Here is a 20282-nt window from a genome sequence, read left to right as displayed (position 1 = left end):
ACCTCAGAGGAATGGGGTCACCGAGGCGGAGCTGAATCCCTCCCTTCTGCCCACACTTTTCCCTGTGTGCAAATGTGCCCTCACTTTTCCTTTCTGGGGAACTGAGTTCCAAGATGCCTGACTTGCTTCCTGGGCATCACCCCCTTCATCAAGGGGAAGAACTCATGGGAGATGGGGGAGGGGAAGAAGCTGCTGTGAGGCAAGGGGTAAGCAGGGCTGGGGCACCGTCCCTACCCACAGCGATGTCACCCCCCGCCCCCTGTATCCTGCCTCCCAGTGACTGGCCGCGGGCTGGTGGGGGGAGGCGTTTGGGGCTTGAGGTATTTGCCCCATGCCCGAGTGAGGCTGCCTCCCGGTGGAAGACTGAGTCGTTCTTGGGGACTTCCTTCGATTGAGGGATCATTGTAAAGGAAGCAGGGCCTGGGGAGGGGACTGAGAGTAGAGGTCAGAGGGCGTAGGCAGGAGGTGGTATGGGTGTATCAGAGGAGGGTGTTTTTTCTTCTAGAAAAGAGGGTGCAGGGACAAGATGGGTCAAGACTTTTCTCCCTCGGGTCTCCTGAAGCTGGCTGTGAGGGGAGGGTCTCGGGGTACTGCGCCAGTCTTGAAGGGGCAGCATGCCTGCCCCCTCCCCAAAACCTTCTGTTAGACGCCTCCTCCCCATCCCCACCAACACTGACATGCTGGGGATCGGGCCATCTGTGGGACTAGGGCTCCCTCCCACCACCTTTCTCCCACCCGGGTTACCGCTCTGCACCGCGAGGAGCCAGTCGGGGGCTTTAGCCAATCAGCAAGGCGATCACGGCGGCTGAGCCTTGCTATTGGCTGGTTCCTCAGAGGGTGCTCCCCGACTCCCGCCTTCTCCAGCCCAGCCAGGCCCTGGCTCGGGAGGCGGCAGACGGCGGTGTGGACACTCCGGGAGTCTCCGGGGCTGGGGGCCGCCATGGCAGGCAGCCCAGGCAGCGGGGTCTCCTTGGAGGGTATATCCCTGGGGTCTTCTGAGGAAGCGGAGCTCCAGAGGGAAGGCAGGGAAGGGTGGGCCAGATGGGGGTGGGGCAGCTGGCCCCTTAGCCTACCTTCCTCCAGCAGAGTCGGGGCATCTGGGGAGGGTGGCCTGGGAGAGGTCATCTGAGGGCACCTTCAGGAGAGCTGTCCTGGGCAGAGGGCGCCAACTCCCTTGGCTCAGTCCTCCCCTGGATAACTGACGGAGGGAATCTGGCATACCCTGGCTGGGAGGGAAGGGTCTCTGCCCTGGCCTCTTTCAGAGCCCACTGGGGACTTCGCAGGTCTCTGACCAATGCCAAGCCCTGGCCTGGGCAAGAGGGGTCTGAAGGGCAAGCTTGGACTTTTTTTCTGGAGAAGGCAGGGAGCAGGAGGAGGAAGGATATGGGAGTCCAGGAGTCCCTGAACCATCTCTGACAGCTCCAGTTCTAGTGCCTCCTCCTCTCCACTCCTGTTCCTTCCTGGAGGAGGGGAGCACTGACAAGAGCATTGAGAGGCGCCAGGGGTGCATCCTCCCCCGTCCTCCACGGCTTGGGTTCTGTTATGCAGATGTAGGCATAGGTGGCTTGGTGGCAGAGTAATGATATCCTTTGCCCATCTCTGCCCCCAGCTGGTCACATTCTGCTTCTTACTTCCTTTCCCCGGAACTTGCCACAGCCTGGAACTCCCATCTCTGCCAGTGAGTGAAGGCAGCCCCCACCTCAGATCTCGGGGGCATTGTTGCGGCCCAGCTGCAGGTGTTATCATGTCCTCTGTTATGTCCCATTCCGGGCTGAGAGTTTGCTTATCCCTGTGATGACTTGGTGTGACCTTGGCCTTTGGGTGCCCACAGTCATTCCAGGCCTCAGCTTTGACTTCCTATCATCCATGTTAATTTCTCAGTTATAGATCATTGCCACTCAGAGCTGAAGGGTCTGTAGTCATCATCTAGCCCAACTCATCCATTTTACAAGCAGGAAAGACTGAGGCCAGTGAGGGACAGTGACTTGTACAATGTCACACTGAATTAGTGGTGCTTAGACTAGAGGCTCTGCAGGCCCTGGCTCCTGTGTGGCTGCCTGCTTGACTCTGGGCCTGTACTCAGGGACTTGCTCCAAGTACTGTCTGTCTCATCCTTAAGCCTGCCAGGTGCAGGTGGCTGAGTCCTGGGCTTCAGCCCATCTAGAGATTGAGTGAGGAACTTGTGATTTTCTTTCCTTTTTCTTTCTTTCTTTTTTTTAAGACAGTCTTATTTTTTAATTTTTATTTTATTTATTTGTTTGTTTGTTTTTCAAGACAGAGTCTCACTCTGTCACCCAGGCTGGAGTGCAATGGTGCAATCTTGGCTCACTGCAAGCTCCGCCTCCCAGGTTCACGCCATTCTCCTGCCTCAGCCTCCCGAGTAGCTGGGACTACAGGCGCCCGCCACCATGCCCGGCTAATTTTTTTGTATTTTTAGTAGAGACGGGGTTTTACTGTGTTGGTCTGGATGGTCTCGATCTCCTGACCTCGTGATCCACCCACCTCGTTGTCCCAAAGTGCTGGGATTACAGGCATGAGCCACTGCTCCCAGCCAGAGACAGTCTTGCTCTGCCACCCAGGTTGGAGTGCAGTGGCGTGATCTCAGCTCACTGCAATCTCTGCCTCAGCCTCCTGAGTAGCTAGAATTACAGACCTACACCACTATGCCTGGCTAATTTTGGTATTTTTAATAGAGATGGGGTTTTGCCTTGTTGCCCAGGCTGGTCTCGAACTCCTGACCTCAAGTGATCCACCCAACAGCTTGTGGTTTTCTGGTGCAGGGCAGGACCTGGAACCTGACACCTGCTTCCCTTTCTCCCTTCCCCCCACCTCAGAGTCTCTTCTAGCTGCCTGGAGCCTCCCACCTGCTCAGGCTGGCGTTACGTAGGGTGGAGAGAACAGGCCAAGGAAACTGTCCCCTTCCTCAAGGACCTCTGTCCCAGGCATTCAAGGGCCTGGGGTGCCTGTGCTGGGCAGGGAGGGGAATGTTGTCAGGGAGGGGCTGTCTTCTGTGGGACATGGGGGTGGTGGAGTGGCAGGTATTGTGGTGTGTTTTAGTCTTCTGTACCCAGCTGGTACCTGTGTATCTCACTGCCCATACCTTCCCCCAGCCATGCAGCAAGTCCTAGACAACTTGGGATCCCTCCCGAATGCCACGGGGGCTGCAGAGCTGGACCTGATCTTCCTTCGAGGCATTATGGAAAGTCCCATGGTAAGATCCCTGGCCAAGGTACAGTGCTCCAGGGAGGTGGGCACAAGGGCACTGTGCCTGGGGAGGCACAGTAGGGGATGGGGTATTAGCTACAGAGGGCCCTGGGAATGGGGCATGTGGCACAAGAGGCCCCCCTGAAGGGGATTGTAGAAGAAAATCATGCCCAGGTGATGACCTGAGTGGCTGCAGGTAGAGGGGGGTGCCCCGGCACCTGTCTGGTGAGTGCGTGGGTGGATGTTTGGTGACCGCCAGCTTGTGGAGTGTGTGATTGGTGTGGGCCAGCATGCACATGTTGGAGAATCTCTAGAATTCATCTTGCCTGTCCTTCTGCTTTTGGGCATTTTGTGTGCATGTCTTTCTAAGGTCACCTGCTATGTATCAGGTAGGGGAGAGGTTCACTAAAAGAGAAAATAATAGGACAATTTGGTAATGACAGTGATAGAGGTGGATACACTAGGCATTTTGGGAGCGTAAAGTACAGGTGCCTAACCCAGCCTGGGGTGGGCAAGGCGGCCTTCCTGGAGGAAGGACCACTTGAGCTGAGTGGAAGAATGAGGAAGAGGAGGAGGGCATTCTGGGCCACAGAAGAGCTTGAGCAGAAGCACAGAGGTAAGAAAAAGTCAGGAGTGGCTGGGCGTGGTGGCTCAAGCCTGTAACCCCAGCACTTTGGGAGGCCGAGACGGGCAGATCACGAGGTCAGGAGATCGAGACCATCCTGGCTAACATGGTGAAACCCCATTTCTACTAAAAAATACAAAAAACTAGCCGGGCGAAGTGGTGGGCGCCTGTAGTCCCAGCTACTCGGGAGGCTGAGGCAGGAGAATGGCATGAACCCGGGAGGCGGAGCTTGCAGTGAGCCCAGATCAGGCCACTGCACTCCAGCCTGGGCGACAGAGCGAGACTCCGTCTCAAAAAAAAAAAAAAAAGAAAAAAGAAAAAGTCAGGAGTGTGCAGGGGATTGGAAGTGCTGGTGTGAGGCTGAGCCTCAAATGTGAGACAATGCGAGCTGTGCAAAGATTGGGGGCTGTGTGTGAGTGCTTGGGTGTCCTTCTGTGAGTGTCATGAGTATCAGGGAGGCTTTACGTGTTTTTGAGAAAGAATTTTGCTCTTGTTGTGCAGACTGGAGTACAATGCCATGATCTTGACTCACTGCAACCTCCACCTCCTGAGTTCAAGTGATTTTTCTGCCTCAGCCTCCCGAGTAGCTGGGATTACAGGCATGTGCCACCATGCCCAGCTAATTTTGTAGTTTTAGTAGAGATGGGGTTTCTCCATGTTACTCAGGCTGGTCTTGAATTCCTGACCTCAGGTGATCTGCCTGCCTCGGCCTCCCAAAGTGCTGGGATTACAGGCGTGAGCCACCGCACTTGGCAGGATTTATGGTATTTAAGCAGGGATGTGATGGCCAAATGTGGGTGTTTTAGGCAGCCACATGGAGAACTGTTGGGGAGTTATATCTGGAGTTGGAGAGGCCAGTGAGTGGCTCTTTAGTGGGTTGAGTATAAGATGCTGAGAGCCTGAACTGGAGTTGTGGTCCCAGACCTTAGGGTAAACTGGTGGAACTTGGTGTTTGGCAGTGAGGGCTAGGGGACAGCAAGGCACCTGGGATCCTGCCCCGGGGAGTGTGGAAGGATGCCCCCTCTCCTGAGGAGGGGAGGTGGGGATGGTGCCCATGGCTGCTGGGATTAGGATACAAAAAACTAGCCGGGCGAGGTGGCGGCGCCTGTAGTCCCAGCTACCCGGGAGGCTGAGGCAGGAGAATGGTGTAAACCTGGGAGGCGGAGCTTGCAGGGAGCTGAAATCCAGCCACTGCACTCCAGCCTGGGTGACAGAGCGAGACTCTGTCTCAAAAATAAATAAATAAATAAATACATACATACATACATACAAGGAATTGTACACATTTCAAACATAGAGATGTTCCATGAAGGCAGGAATGTTTGTCTTTTTGATTCACCGCTATATCCCCAGAGCCTACAAAATGCCTGACACATAGTAGGTGCTCACTGAGTATTTGTTGAATGAATAAATACAAAAGAGTATAAAAAATAACATAATAAACTCCTGAGTACCCATCTCCAAAATGTTAATAATGTTTATTTTGACTCTTGGCATTTCTTAAGAAATAAAAAGTATGAGGCACATGGCATGGTGTGGCTTACAGCTTTAGTCCCAGCACTTTGGAAGTCCGTGGTGGGTGGATCACTTGAGCTCAGGAATTCAAGCCCAGCCTGATTAACATGGTGAAACCTTGTCTCTATAAAAAAAAATAAAATTAGCCAAGCATGGTAGCATTCACCTGTAGTCCCAACTACTCAAGAGGCTGAGCGGGGAGAATTGCTTGAGCTGGGTAGGTCAAGGCTGCAGTGAGCCATGATCACGCCACTGCACCCCAGCCTGGGTGAGAGAGTGAGACACTGTCTCAAAAAAAAAAAAAAAAAAGAAATAAAAAGTTTGACACAGTTAATGCCTCTCCCCTTCTTCATTTTCACTGCATTCCCTTCCCACAGGTAATCACTGGCTAGAGATTGATGTCATTTCACTGAATGTTGGCTTATCTTGCCTGCATATGTGTTTAGCTGTAAACAATATACCTTGGTGTGATTTTTTTTTTTTAAGACAGGGTCTTATACCATCTCCCAGGTTGGAGTACAGTGGACCCCTGTTCTACCATGAAACAATTATAGCTCACTGCAGCCTGGAACTCCTGGGCTCAAATGATCCTCCTGCCTTAGCATCCTGAGTAACTGGGACTACAGATATGTACCACTATGCCTGGCTAATTTTTAAATTTTTTTGTAGAGGCAGGATCTTGCTGTGTTGTCCAGGCTAGTCTCACACTCCTGGCCTCAAGTGATCCTCTCAGCCTCTGAAAGCACTGGGATTATAGGCATGAGCCACCATGCCTGGTTCTACCTTTGTTAGGTGTGCTTTTTTTTTTTTTTTTTTTCTGGAGTCTCACTCTGTTGCCCAGGCTAGAGTGCAGTGGTGCAATCTTGGCTTACTGCAACCTCCGCCTCCCAGGTTCAAGCGATTTTTCTGCCTCAGCCTCCCAAGTAGCTGGGACTACAGGCACGCGCCACCATGCCTGGCTAATTTTTTTTTTTTTTTGAGACAGAGTCTCACTCTGTCACCAGGCTGGAGTACAGTGGCACGATCACAGCTCACTGCAACCTCTACCTCCTGGGTTCAAGTGATTCTCCTGCCTCAGCCTCCCGAGTAGCTAGGACTACAGGCACGTGCTACCACACCCAGCTAATTTTTGTATTTTTAGTAGAGATGGGGTTTCACCATGTTGGCCAGGATGGTCTTGATATCTTGACCTCGTGATCCGCCTGCCACGGCCTCCCAAAGTGCTGGGATTTTAGGCGTGAGCCACCGTACCCGGCCATTTTTGTATTTTTTTTAGTAGAGACAGGGTTTCACCATATTGGCCAGGCTGGTCACGAACTCCTGACCTCATAATTCTCCTGCCTCAGTCTCCCAAAGTGCTGGGATTACAGGTGTGAGCCACCATGCCCGGCCATTATGTGTGCTTTAAAAATTTATATAAATGAAATGATAGTGTAAGGTGCTTCTGTTTTTGAGATTTCTATTTCATACAAGTAGTACAGCTGTCGACCTAAGTATAGATAGAGATAGGGAGATTCATTTGAATTGTTGTGTGGTCTTCTTATACAGCAGTTCCCAAACTTTTTGGCACCAGGCACCAGTTTTGTGGAAGACAATTTTTCCACAGATCAGGGTGAGGGGGGTGGTTTCGGGATGCAGCTGTTCCACTCAGATCATCAGGCATTCGTTAGACTCTCATAAGGAGCACACAACCTAGATCCCTGGCACGTGCAGTTCACAGTAGGGTTGGCGCCCCATGAGACTCTAATGCCACCACTGATCTGACAGGAGGTGGAGCTCAGGCAGTAATGCTTGCTCACCTCCTGATGTTCGCCTAGTTCCTAACAGGCCACGGACCAGTACTGGTCCATGGCCTGGAGGTTGGGGACCCCTGTTCTAATATATGAATAGAGCTGTTTGTTTATTGGTTCCCCCCAAGAGATGTGTATGTCACTGCTGATTTTCCTCTCTGAAAAACAGTGCTGCAGTGAACATCCTTATATCCATCTGCTTCTGCACGCATGTGAGGGTGTCTCTAGAATGGACACTTGGCAATGAAATTGATGAATATGTGCAGTTTTGAACTTCAACATCTGTAACTTTCCAAAGTGGATTTCAGAGTTGGGTTTATGAGACCACATCACCTCTGGGTACTTTAGCTATTGTCTCCACAGTGAGACAGTGAGACTTTGCTTTGGGATGGCAGAGTCTCAGAGTGAGACAGCCCTCTCGACAATACCCTTCAAAGCAGGATCCCCCTTGATAGCATTACGCTCTGGTCCAGTCCACTTGACAGTCTGCTCGACAGCTCTCTAATGATGAGTTTGCTGGCTGGCTATGTCATTCACTCATCCATCCATCCATCCGTCCATCCATCCATCCATCCCTTCATCCAACGAATACCTATTTTGCACTTGCCATATACCAGGCACAGTGCTGGGGTTATGGCAGTGAACTGCCAGATAGTTTGTTTTCCTGATGAAGCCCAAGTCTGTCTTCCTTTCACTGGACCCCACAATGCCCCAGTCCTGGGACCTCACAGTAAAGCCTAACTGAGAATGAACCATTGTGCTATGTCACATTGAAAGTAAACTCCCTTCTCTAGAAACATTTCTGGGGAGAAGTTGGTCAGGATTTTTTCCAAGAAATTTCTGGTATGGTTCCGGATTCATAGAGCACAATAGAAGATATTATGGACATTTCTTCCCCTCTGAGACCCCCAAAACGAGACTAATGGGCTAAGGCAATCCAGTGACTTCTCTCTCCCTGTGGTTGTGAAACAAACAGGAAGTGAATCTCCCTAAAGGAGCCTACCTGAGCTCGTTGAAAAAAAGCCATACGTTTCTTCTGTCCTTGTATAGGTGATCCTTTGCAATGTAAATTTGCCACTCCTCTCATCAAAGACAGTGTCTCTCAGAGCTCCCTGCATTGGACAATGGGAGCTACTTCCTCCTTCTCACCAATTTTAATGATTTTGTGTACACAGACAAATTTCTAACCTAATAGACAAAGCACTGGATCAAAGATCCAACTGCAACAACTTGGTGAAGTGGCCCAGAAATCCAGAGGAATGAAATCTGATTGGAGCCACATGTGGTAGCTGTTGGCCTCCCTCCCTTACTCCGTGGAGCTGGGCTTGACTCTCTCTGGGGATGTGGCAGGCAGTGTGGGAGGGTCCGGGCTGGGTATATCTGGGACCAGGGAGAGGCAGGGCCTGAGGGTACAAATCCAGAGGGTTAAAGGCCCTAAGGGAAGTCAAGTCTGGCAGAGAGATCAGAAGTCTAGGCAGTTGACTGCACACAGCAGGTGGCGGCCCTGGCAGGTGGCTGGCATCTGGGAGAGCTGACATGGATCCGGTAGCACGTGTTCCAGCTGCAGACAAGGTCAAGGTGAAGAATCCAAGGCAGGGAACATTCAGAAATTCAGAAAAATTGTTACTAATGGGGACATCTGCTAGCTAAGAGGCATGTGAAGGCTGATGTAAGCTAATTCATGTGAGATGAAGAAGAAAGAACACAGGGCTTGGAGTCAGAAGATTCCACTGACCGGCTTTGTGAGTTTTGTATATCTGTCAACCTCTCTGAACTTGTTATTTCTTATGGAGGAATTTTTTAAAAATTAATTATTTATGCTTTTTTATTTTAAAAGAAAGATGAGGTCTCACTCTGTTGCCCAGGCTGGTGTTGAACTCCTGAGCTCAAGTGATCCTCCCACCTTGGCTTCCCAAAGTGCTAGGATTACAGGCATGAGCCACCATGCCCAGCTTAGTTATTTCTTTTGAGAAGTGGGGAGAATAAGGTTATGGAAGTGGAAGTACTTTTTTTTTTTTTTTTGAGACGGAGTCTTGCTCTGTTGCCCAGGCTGGAGTGTAATGGCATAATCTCGGCTCACTGCAACCTCTGCCTCCCAGGTTCAAGCGATTCTCCTGCCTCAGCCTCCCGAGTAACTGGGATTACAGGCCCACCATCCCCGGCTAATTTGTGTATTTTTAGTAGAGACGGGATTTCACCATGTTGGCCAGGCTGGCCTCAAACTCCTGACCTCAGATGATCTGCCTGCCTTGGCCTCCCAAAGTGCAGGGATTACAGGCATGAGCCACCATGCCCGGCCAGAAGTGCTTTTTGAGTCAGAAAGAGTTGTTATAATCTTAGCTTTAGACTGGAGTTCACAGGGAGGCCTCTTTTTCTGTGGGGAGGCTAGGGTGGAAGAGCTGGGAAAGCAAGACATGGCCCTAGAAGAATAGAGGTCTAGAGAGGTCACTAAGATAGGGGCTCTGACAAGGGGACATGACAAGCAGAGGATGTAGTGGTGAGGCCAGTGTTTCAGTTTGCTTTTGCTGTGTAACAAACCATCCTGCTGTGTAGTGGCTTAAAACAACTGTGATTTAATTCCCCTGATTTTGTGGGTTGGTTGGGTGGTTCTCCTGGTCTGGGCTTGCTTAGCTGGGGCTGGGTGGTCCAGGATGGCCTCACTCACAAATCTGGTGTCTTAGCTGGTAAAACTGCAATGTCTGGGATGGCCAGGCCCCTTTCCATCTGGTCTCTCATCCTCAGCCACCTTCACATGGTGTCTCACAAGCAAGGAATGACAAGCCCTTAGTCACAAGCACTTTCTAAGCCTCTGCTCACATTTGATAATGGTTCATTGGCTAAAGCAAGTCACATCTGTCAAACTCACATTAAAGAGTTCCTTTACTTTCTGACACACTACTCTGTGGGACATCTTTCAGCTTTTTATTTCACTATTTAATTATGAACCAGGGCTTCAAATAGGAATTCCCTGTCTTTTACCATGATCAGGGGGATTGGAGTAGAGGGCAAAGGGAAAACTTTTCATTGAAATGACTGTGTAGTGTTGCATCTGCAGCCTGCTACGGCTCTGGATTGGGAGCAAACAGAGCAGAATGCAGGCTGGCTCCACATGAGCTAGCTGTGTCTCCCACCCAAGCTTCTGGTCTATCATGAGCTTGAGCCCCTGCTTTGCTGAGGATGATTTTCAGAGCAGAATGAAATGAATGGCTACCACAGAAATTCAAATCACTCTTCTAGTTCTGGGCGATGTGTCACCTAACATGAAAAAGAAGAATAAGTCTTAGCAAAATAATAGTGAGTAAAAAAGTAGTAAGGGAAATATTTGTTCACTTGATAATATTAAGTGAAAAAAAATCAGGCCCCAGGGATGGATAAAATCATGATTCCCCCCTTCTTTTATGTCATAGAATATGCATTTGGACAGACACTATTCCCTTTTTATTAACTATATTCATTTCAGAAGTATGTAGAATACATACAGACACATTAAAACTCTTTAATTGGGAAGCCAAGGAATGACAAACACACTAAATCAAGATGGTGCTTTCAGCTGGGTGCGGTGGCTCACACCTGTAATCCCAGCACTTTGGGAAGCTGAGCTGGGTGAATCACCTGAGGTCAGGAGTTCAAGGCCAGCCTGACCAACATGGAGAAACCCCATCTCTACTAAAAATACAAAATTAGATGGGTGTGTTGGCGCATGCTGTAATCCCAGCTACTCGAGAGGCTGAGGCACGAGAATCGCTTGAACCCGGGAGGCGGAGGTTGCAGTGAGCCAAGATTGCATCATTGCACTCCAGCCTGGGCAACGAGCAAACCTCCGTCTCAAAAAAAAAAAAAAAAAAAAAAGGATGGTGCTTTCTGCAAGTGGGAGGGGTGAGTAGGGCATGTGGTTAGATGTAGGATATTGTCAAGAGCTTTGTTTTTTAGTTTGGGTGGTGAGTTTTCTTAGATCCTTGTTACATCATTTAAAAAATCTAATTTAGGCCAGGTGTGGTGGCTCATGCCTGTAATCCCAGCACTTTGGGAGGCCGACGCAGGCAGATTGCCTGAGCTCAGGAGTTTGTGACCATCCTGGGCAACATGGTGAAACCCCGTCTCTACTAAAATATAAAAACTTAGCTGGGGGTGGTGGCGTGTGCCTGTAGTCCCAGCTACTCAGGAGACTGAAGCACCAGAATTGCTTGAGCCTGGTAAGCGGAGGTTGCATTGAGCCAAGATTGTGCCACTGCACTCCAATTTGGGCTACAGAGTGAGACTCTGTCTAAAAAAAAAAAATTATTTGTTTAGTTCAGCCCACTGAGGTGTTGGTTTTGTATTTGAATGATTAAATGTTTAAAGTTTCCTCAGGGCTGTGAGGTCGAGCTTGGAGAGCTGTGCTTTCGTATTTGTGGGTATAAAATGTCCAGGAGTGGCCACAGGAGGAGGAATGGATTAGCCCATGGTGGGAATGTCATTAAGTCAAAGATAAGAGGTAAGCAGCTTAGGAGGCACCCTGGCTTACCCCTTGATCAAACACATCTCCTCAGAAAACTTGTCCTCCATCCATGGACCAGACGGTGCTAAAGTCAAAATGAGCGACCTCTCTAATGCTCACATCAGGCACTTGTGCCAGAGCTGGCTCCTGTTAACCCAAAAGAGCCATGCAAGGGTTGCCATGGTGAGATTGTTGCTGCCTGAGTGCCTTTGTTTATTCTTGACACTCAGTTGTTGGGGCTTTGATTCCCAACATTGTCCTAGGCACAGGCTAATAGAACCAGAGCTGGGATGCCTCCCTCAGTCTGGGGCTCCATGGGCTGGGCCCAGCTAAATGACTGAAAATCACATAGGGCTCTGTGGAAGACCAACCCTCTGGGGCTTTTTCCTGTCCCCAAATGCTACTCCTTTGCCCCATTAGTTGTCTGTTTTCCCAGTAGGTTGTGGGTGTCAGTCTAAAATGCTGCCCACCTGGCAGAGGATGGTTTAGGAGGCTATGGGGCCACGTGGGGTGCTGTTCCCTGGCCTGTTTGGGGAAGAAAAAAGCAGAAAGGATCTAACCTTTATTGAGCACCTGCTGTGTGGTGTCCCAGGCACTGTGTCCATCTCACCAAATTCTCACAGCAGTCTTGTGAGGTGCTATTCAAATCTCACCATCTCACGGCTAAACAAATGTTCTATTATGAAAAAATTTAAAAATATATCCTGAACCTCTATCACCTAGCACCCCACTTCAATATTTAACAAGTCATGCATAATCTTATTTCATCCATACCTTCATCCACTTCTCTCTCTCCTCCATTGTTTTGGAGTACATCTCAGCCTTAATAGATTGCATCTGCAAGTGTTTCATTGTGTATATAAACTACTGGACTCAACTGAAAAGGATTCTTTTAAAAAGTTATACTACTATTCTTACACCTAAAAAAATCAAACAATAGTTTTCTTGTGAATTTTTAAATTAAACAAATTTTTAAAAATAGAGATGGGGTCTTACTGTCTTGAATTCCTGGGCTCCAGTGATCCTCCTGCCTTGGCCTCCCAAAGCACTGGGATTACAGGTATGAGCCATTGTGCCCGGCCATGAATTTTTAATAAATGGTATTAGAACATCTGGATAGTAATTTTGAAAGATATCGAAGTATATTTATTCCTCACATCATATATCAGAATAAACTCCAAGCAGATCAGAGATCTCTATGTGAAAATATAAATCATACACATCCTAGAAGAAAACAAGGCTCTGTATATGGGAAAAGCCCTCCCTTAAAACAAAACAAAACAAAACAAGAAAACAAAAAACTATGCCTCAAAATTCAGATGCATGAAAGATTATTACATTCACCCACATTAAAAACAATTTTTTTTTTGAGCCAAGGTCTTGCTCTGTCACTCAGGCTGGAGTGCAGTGGTGCAAACAGTGCTCACTGCAGCCTCAATCTCCTGGGTTCAAGTGATCCTTCCACCTCAGCCTCCCAAGTAAGAGTAGCAGGGACCTCAGGTACATGCCACCATGCATTAAAATGAGCATTAAAAATGCTCAGGTGCATTTTAAAAATATTTTGTAGCAACAGGGGCTTGTTGTCTTACCCAGGCTGGTCTTGAACTCCTGGGTTCAAGCAGTCCTCCCTCCTCGACCTCCCAAAGTGCTGGGATTGCAGGTGTGAACCACCGCACCTGACCTAAATTTTTTTTTTTTTTTTGCATGCAAAAACACCACAAGCAGAGTCAAAAGACAAGTGGCAAACTGGGGGAAGTGATTTGCAAGAGATATCACCAAGGACTAATTTTCCCAATAGAGAGAAAACATTTTTTAAAATAGGGAAAAGAATAAAAACCAAGACCTGACAGAAAAATTGGGAAAGACATGAGTAGACAGTTCACAGAAAAGTATATACAGATGGCTCTTAAACATATGGAGAGATGTTTGACTTCACTCATAATAAGCAAAATGCAAAGCCCCACTGAGAGATCATTTCTCCTCCATATGATTGGCAGACATGCAAATGTTTGATCAACACTCTGGTGGTGAGCTTCAAGAATATGCCTCATACAGTGCTAGCAGGAGGGCAAACTGGCCCAAGTCCCATGGAGGGGAATTTGTCAATATCTAAGAAAATTACGTATGTATTTATTACTTGACCCAGCAAGACTTCTAGGAATTTACATGGAAGATCTTCTCCACAGATATAGAATACTATGCCAGAGTCATTTAATGCAACATTATTTGCAATAGCAAAGTATTAGAAACAACCTAAATACCCATGAAGGCTGGTTGAATAAATTACAGGAATCCAGTCATGCAATGGAGTCAAATGCAGTAATTAAAATAATAAGATGGGCACGGTGGTTCACGCCTGTAATCCCAACCCGGGAGGCAGAGGATGCAGTGAGCTGAGACTGTGACACTGCACTCCATCCTGGGTGACAAAGCAAGACTCTGTCTCAAACAAACTAAAAATAATAATAAAGGAAGATCTCCATGCAGTTTCATGGAGTGATTTCTATGGCATATTTTTAAATAAAAAGCCAGAAAACAAACCAAACCAGTTAAATAAACAAAAGGGTGTCAAAGGGTATATACAGTGTACTATGTTTTATGTAAGAAAGGGCAATTTATTTATTTATTTATTTATTTATTTATTTAGAAACAGTGTCTTGCTCTGTTGCCCAGGCTGGAGTGCAGTGGCGCAATCTCAGCTCCCTGCAACCTTTGCCTCCCAGGTCCAAGTGATTCTTGTGCCTCAGCCTCCTGAGTAGCTGGGATTACAGGCATGTGCCACCATGTCTGGCTAATTTTGTATTTTTGGTAGAGATGGGGTTTTACCATGTTGGTCAGGCTGGTCTCGAACTTCTGACCTCAGGTGATCCTCCTACCTCGGCTTCGCAAAGTACTGGGATTACAAGCCACCTTGCTTGGCCTTTTGTGGTGATTTCTGAGATTTTGATGCACCCATCACCCAAGCAGTGTACACCATACCCAGTGTGTAGTCTTTTATCCCTTAGGCCCCTACTACCCATCCCCGCTGATTTTTACTTAATAGATTTGTGATAGGTAGTAGCAGTTGTATAGCAATTCTGAAACTGCTTTGAATATTGAAGGACAGAACAAATAAGTAAATATATTGATGTTATTGGGAAATAAGTCCTCACTGAAGGAGAAGGGAGACACAAATATGGAATGGGGGAAGATGAAAAAATCCTTTAGAGTTTGATTTTATTTGGAGCCATCAGTATCTACTAATGACTGCCAAAGAAATGATGCCCAAAAACAATGGGTACTGAGTGCCCACATCTTGGTTTCTAAATACTATCCCCTGCTAAAAGAAATCAGGATTCCTTGGAGAATTGCTGATTCCAGACCTGGGGTAGGGAACATATCAAATGAGCCTGTGCCAGAAGGGAAGGAGATGCTCAAGGACTGATGGGAACATGTCAGCAGGACAGAGGTGTGAATGGGGCTCCCACTGGACAAATTTGGGATAAACTGCGTCAATGAAGATAGTGATCGTAATGGATTAGAACATGAAATAATAAAAAAAAAAATTCGTAGTGATATCATGAGAGAGAGAAGGAGAGAAAGAGGAGTAGGGTGGTAGAGAGAAAATAAGAGCTCATTCTTTTTTTTTTTTGAGACAGAGTTTTGCTCTTGTTGCCCAGGCTGGAGTGCAATGGCACGATCTCGGCTCATTGCAACCTCCGCCTCCTAGGTTCAATCGATTCTCCTGCCTCAGCCTCCTGAGTAGCTGGGATTACAGGCACCCAGCACTACCCCCGGCTAATTTTTTGTATTTGTAGTAGAAACGGGGTTTCACCATGTTGGCCAGGCTGTTTTGCAAACTCCTGACCTCAGGTGATCCACCCGCCTTGGCCTCCCAAAGTGCAGGGATTCCAGGCGTGACCCACTGTGCCTGGCTGAAAAGCTCATTCTTATAGTAGAATGCCAATAAATGTAGAAGGAATCATGGGAATTAGGTAATCACTATTTTGCAATGTCCAGTATAATAATTCATTTAGGCAAGGATCATAAATTGATGCTGAATCCATTGGTGAAGGATTTGGGGGGAACAGAAGAGTCACATAGTCTCAAAGTATGAGAAAGACACAAAGACACAAGATCACCTACATAGAACTCTTGTCAAAAGGACTAACGTAAGTCTAATCATGAGGAAACAATCAACTAAATCTAGTGCTAGAGCATCCTAAAAACTACTGGCCTGGAGTCTAAAAATGTCTAAGCTGGGTGCAGTGGCTCACACCTGTAATCCCAGGCTTTGGGAGCCTGAGGCGGGAGGATTGCTTGAAGCCCAGAGTCTGAGACCAGCCTAGGCAACGTAGTGAGACCCTGTCCCTACAAAACAAAAACAGACACAAAAAACAAAACGAAACAACAAATGTCCTGAAAGTCTAAAAGTTACTGGGATCTGTTCTAGATTAGAGGAGAATAAAAAGATGTGTCAACCAAATACAACATATGATCATCAATTGGATCCTGAATCAGAAAAAAATAGAACTATAAAGGATACTTTTGGGACAAGAGTAGACATTTGAATATGGACTGTCTTACATAATATATTAATGAATCAATGTGAAATTTCTTGCAGGTGATAATGGTATTGTGGTTTATGCAGCAGAATGTCTTTGTTCCTATGAAATGCATGCTGAAATACTTTGGGATAAAGTGGCTTGTGTTGTCTGCAATGATCTTTCAAAGATTCAGAGGGGAAAAAAAGGTCTTCATATATACTCTTGAAATGGAATTCCTTTCTTCCTGATCCACCTAACCTAACACTCCCCACTGGGCTGGTCACTGGCGAAGGATTCCTTTTCCGTTTTCAGCACACCTTGGTATGGAACCCGGAGCCAGCAGAGCGACAAATAGGTGCGGGCCCTGCTCCTGGCACCATGTGCTGATTTTGTGGCCCCTCATTCATTGGGAACACTGAGTTGAGAGCCTGGAGATGCAAGTTCAAGTCCTAGTGATCCTGGGAAAGTTATTCCACCTCCCTAACTTCCTCATCCGGGGCTTCAGGGTCTTCAAGACCCCACCCAACCATGATGTCCGGTAGAAGAAGCTATTTTTGAATGCCAATGCATATAGGGTCCTGGGAGCTGGGGACAATTTGGTAACTTCTAATGACCCTCTGTGGCAAGGGAATGGAAAGGAAAGTTTGTCCTTTGGTTTCTTCCTTCCCTAAAGCAGTTCCTAGTCATTTCGGGGAATAAAGGAGACAGCAAGGAAAGAATGTGCACGTGTGGGTATTATTGTGTGTCAGTGAGTGAGGAGCTGAAGCTGGGGGCTGGGAGTGGGGTGGGGAAAATGCCGGGGGGCTGAGGAGGACCCTGCTTGGTGTCTCAGGGCTCCTGGGGAAGCTCCTAGCTGCACCTGTTCTGCTTCCACCCCCAGGCCCATGAGAGGCTGGAGGAGACGAAACTGGAGGCCGTGAGAGACAACCTGGAGCTGGTGCAGGAGATCCTGCGGGACCTGGCACAGCTGGCTGAGCAGAGCAGCACTGCTGCCGAGCTGGCCCACATCCTCCAGAAGCCCCACTTCCAGGTTCCTGGCCGCTGGGGCTGGGGTGAGGGAGCAGGAGGCGGGTGGACCGGGGCATGCTGCTGTTGGAGGGGCCGGCAGGAAGTTGGAGCTGGGATGGGAAGAGAGCCAGGGCACTGCCCCATTGTCCCTTCTTTTCCCACCACCCCCTAGTCCCTCCTGGAGACGCATGACTCTGTGGCCTCAAAGACTTATGAGACACCACCCCCCAGCCCTGGCCTGGACCCTACATTCAGCAACCAGCCTGTACCTCCCGACGCCGTGCGCATGGTGGGCATCCGAAAGACAGCCGGAGAACATCTGGTGAGGACTGGGCAGGGCCAGAGGCGGGGCTGGTGAGGGTGGGGGATTGAGAATAACCAATGAGGGGACAAAAAAGGCCAAGCGTGGTCTGAAGATGAAGATGGGGCCAGCTTTGTGCAGGGAAGGGCCCATGCAGACCCAGGAGACCATAGACACTGCACACTCACCTGTGTCCGCACCTCTCCAGTCTGCCCACTTCCCCCCGCCATTAGTACCTGCTCTAAGTGAAGAATTTAGGCAGAAGGATGGAGGAGGACTTTGTGAGTGCGGGGGTGGGTGTGTGGGGACAGGAATGGAGGTGCTATTAGGAGAGTATTTGAAGATTCTGACTTGGAGCAATCGCGGCCTCATCTTACACTCTCCCTCTGACCTCCAGGGTGTAACGTTCCGCGTGGAGGGCGGCGAGCTGGTGATCGCACGCATTCTGCATGGGGGCATGGTGGCTCAGCAAGGCCTGCTGCATGTGGGTGACATCATCAAGGAGGTGAACGGGCAGCCAGTGGGCAGTGACCCCCGTGCACTGCAGGAGCTCCTGCACAATGCCAGTGGCAGTGTCATCCTCAAGATCCTGCCCAGCTACCAGGAGCCCCATCTGCCCCGCCAGGTGGGCCCCTCCACCAGCCCCTCACTCAGCAGAAGGCCCAAGGGATGGCTGAGCCTCCTGCCTGTCAGGGTTGCAAGTCTCACTGAGGCCCTCCTCTCCTACTGGTTTCCTCCAGGGGAGACGAGGGTGGGACCTGCAGCCCAGGGGCAGCTGAATGCAGCCGCTGACAGGCCTCTGCCCCTGCTGCACCTGCACGTGCTCCCGCATTGGCCGGCATTATGCATGCAGCCACAGCCTGGGGTACCAGAGTGTATGAGAGAGTGCCTGCATCGTGGTCAGTGTTCTCCACATGTTTGTGCGCATGCGCAGGGTGGGTGGCGTTGTCCTATGTCCTGGACAACTGTCTCCTAGTTGGTGGATTCTGGGGGTCTGGCTGCTCTGTCTACCTCTCCTATTGGCTCTCTCGCCCTCTGCCAGAGCCCTTCTCCAAGGGTAGAGGGTGAGTGGAGGGAGGGATCCAGGATTAGGTGCCAGGGTCCTGTCCCCTACTTGGTGGTCCCATATCCTTGGTCCTAAGATCTGAATCCTGTAGTACTAGATGTGAAGGGAAGTTGGCACTAGGGAGGCACATGGGCGGGCCTGGAGGCATCACTCCTGCAGGGGGACGGTTCCATTTCCCCTTGTGTCTTTGTGAAAAGAGGGGGCACGGGGTAGACCTCCACCTGCAGCCTTCTACTGCCCCTTCCCCCGACCCTTTGCTGATTCCTGGGCCCAGGTATTCGTGAAATGTCACTTTGACTATGACCCGGCCCGAGACAGCCTCATCCTCTGCAAGGAAGCAGGCCTGCGCTTCAACGCCGGGGACTTGCTCCAGATCGTAAACCAGGACGATCCCAACTGGTGGCAGGAGAGCCCCGGGCACCCCTGCATCTCTCCAGGTGTGGTGCATGGGAGGGCAAGGGCACAGGGAGGGGTCCTCTTGCTCAGGCAGATCTTGGTCTCATGTCCATTTCAGGCATGTCATGTTGAAGGGGGCAGTGCTGGGCTCATCCCCAGCCAGCTGCTGGAGGAGAAGCGGAAAGCATTTGTCAAGAGGGACCTGGAGCTGACACCAAACTCAGGTAGGAGGTCCCCCCTACCCCACATCTCCAATCTGGGATCCGACAGGGCCCTGTCTGCCTCACTCACCCATCTCCCTATGGCCAGGGACCCTATGCGGCAGCCTTTCAGGAAAGAAAAAGAAGCGAATGATGTATTTGACCACCAAGAATGCAGGTGGGTATCAGAGTGTCCCCCCCTTTGTCCTCCTCTAACATGGCTTGCCTTTCCCTGTCCCCACGCATCACCCGTGAAGATGTGTGCCTGGCTCAGATGCTGCCAGCCATGTCCCTAGGCCCTGCCCGACTCCCCCTTGCTCCCCTGTTCCAAGCCCTCTTGCCCTCAGCCTCCCTGAGAGCTCCGCCCCTCCCTCACCGTGCAGCCTGGTGAGCAGCGCCATCTCCCTGTGTCCAGAGTTTGACCGTCATGAGCTGCTCATTTATGAGGAGGTGGCCCGCATGCCCCCGTTCCGCCGGAAAACCCTGGTGCTGATTGGGGCTCAGGGCGTGGGACGGCGCAGCCTGAAGAACAAGCTCATCATGTGGGATCCAGATCGCTATGGCACCACGGTGCCCTGTGAGTGGGAGCTGGGCTCTGCTGAGTCGGGGACAGGGAGCAGGGGCTCCCCTGGGGGCCAGGGCTGAGCCTACCGAATGGGCATCTTCATGGGCGCCAGGCCAGGTGGTACCTTTGGGTGTACGGGTTGGGGTGCACGCCCTCTGTGGGTAGGTAGGGGAACTTCAGGCTCAGGAAGGATGAGGGAAGTGTCCTGCCAACAGGTGGCCTAGTGGGCTGGGCTGGCGTCCCCTTTCCTTCTCTTGTTTCACTTGCTAAAAGCCATGAAGAAAGTGAGTGCCCAGCTGTGCACCCGGGTGAAACAGGCTATGAGCTGTGTATGTGTAGCCTTGTGGAAGACAGGGCTTCTTAGTGGCAGAACCAGCGGGGGTGGTGGAAGCTCCTGGCTGCCAGAGGCAGGACTAAGAGCACTGCCCTGGTCTGCTTGGCTCTTGCTGTGTGGCTTTGGGCTGTACATTGCCCTTTCTGTACCTCAGCCTCTCATCTGTGGGCTCTGGGTTAGACCAGGTTACCACCTGATGTCTCTGTGTGTGCCAGTGGGGAGGGTGGGGGGTAGGTGTGTGCAAAGGCAGCAGTGCTGGCAAGATGAGGGGCAGA

At 49.9% G+C, this 20282-nt stretch overlaps 1 protein-coding gene across 2 annotated transcripts; it reads left to right on the top strand.

Annotated features, from left to right (window-relative positions):
- The first annotated feature begins 3112 nt into the window (after positions 1 to 3112).
- Positions 3113 to 20156, top strand: LOC117090339 (MAGUK p55 subfamily member 2-like). Of its 2 annotated transcripts, none has more exons than XM_033222544.1 (8): positions 3113 to 3229; positions 17018 to 17167; positions 17318 to 17467; positions 17844 to 18071; positions 18787 to 18918; positions 19027 to 19132; positions 19218 to 19286; positions 19524 to 20156. In XM_033222544.1, the coding sequence occupies exons 1-8, from the start codon at positions 3113 to 3115 to the stop codon at positions 19751 to 19753; spliced, it is 1182 nt and encodes a 393-aa protein (XP_033078435.1). In that variant the 3' UTR covers positions 19754 to 20156. The 2 variants fall into 2 exon arrangements, with proteins under 2 accessions (XP_033078435.1, XP_033078445.1); XM_033222554.1 differs by having other exon boundaries at positions 19492 to 19585.
- The last annotated feature ends 126 nt before the right edge of the window (positions 20157 to 20282 follow it).

This window comes from Trachypithecus francoisi, unplaced genomic scaffold, assembly GCF_009764315.1.
Source record: "Trachypithecus francoisi isolate TF-2019V2 unplaced genomic scaffold, Tfra_2.0 Contig00995, whole genome shotgun sequence".
Classification (NCBI taxonomy): domain Eukaryota; kingdom Metazoa; phylum Chordata; class Mammalia; order Primates; family Cercopithecidae; genus Trachypithecus; species Trachypithecus francoisi.
This window is presented reverse-complemented; position numbering and strand designations above follow the sequence as displayed.

Bases quoted from the DNA above. Each gene is read 5' to 3' on its own strand.
- LOC117090339 (XM_033222544.1), top strand. From the start codon at position 3,113: ATGCAGCAAGTCCTAGACAACTTGGGATCCCTCCCGAATGCCACGGGG. The intron at 17,468-17,843 runs GTGAGGACTGGG...TCTGACCTCCAG, and splicing joins AGACAGCCGGAGAACATCTG to GGTGTAACGTTCCGCGTGGA. The intron at 19,133-19,217 runs GTAGGAGGTCCC...CCCTATGGCCAG, and splicing joins GGAGCTGACACCAAACTCAG to GGACCCTATGCGGCAGCCTT.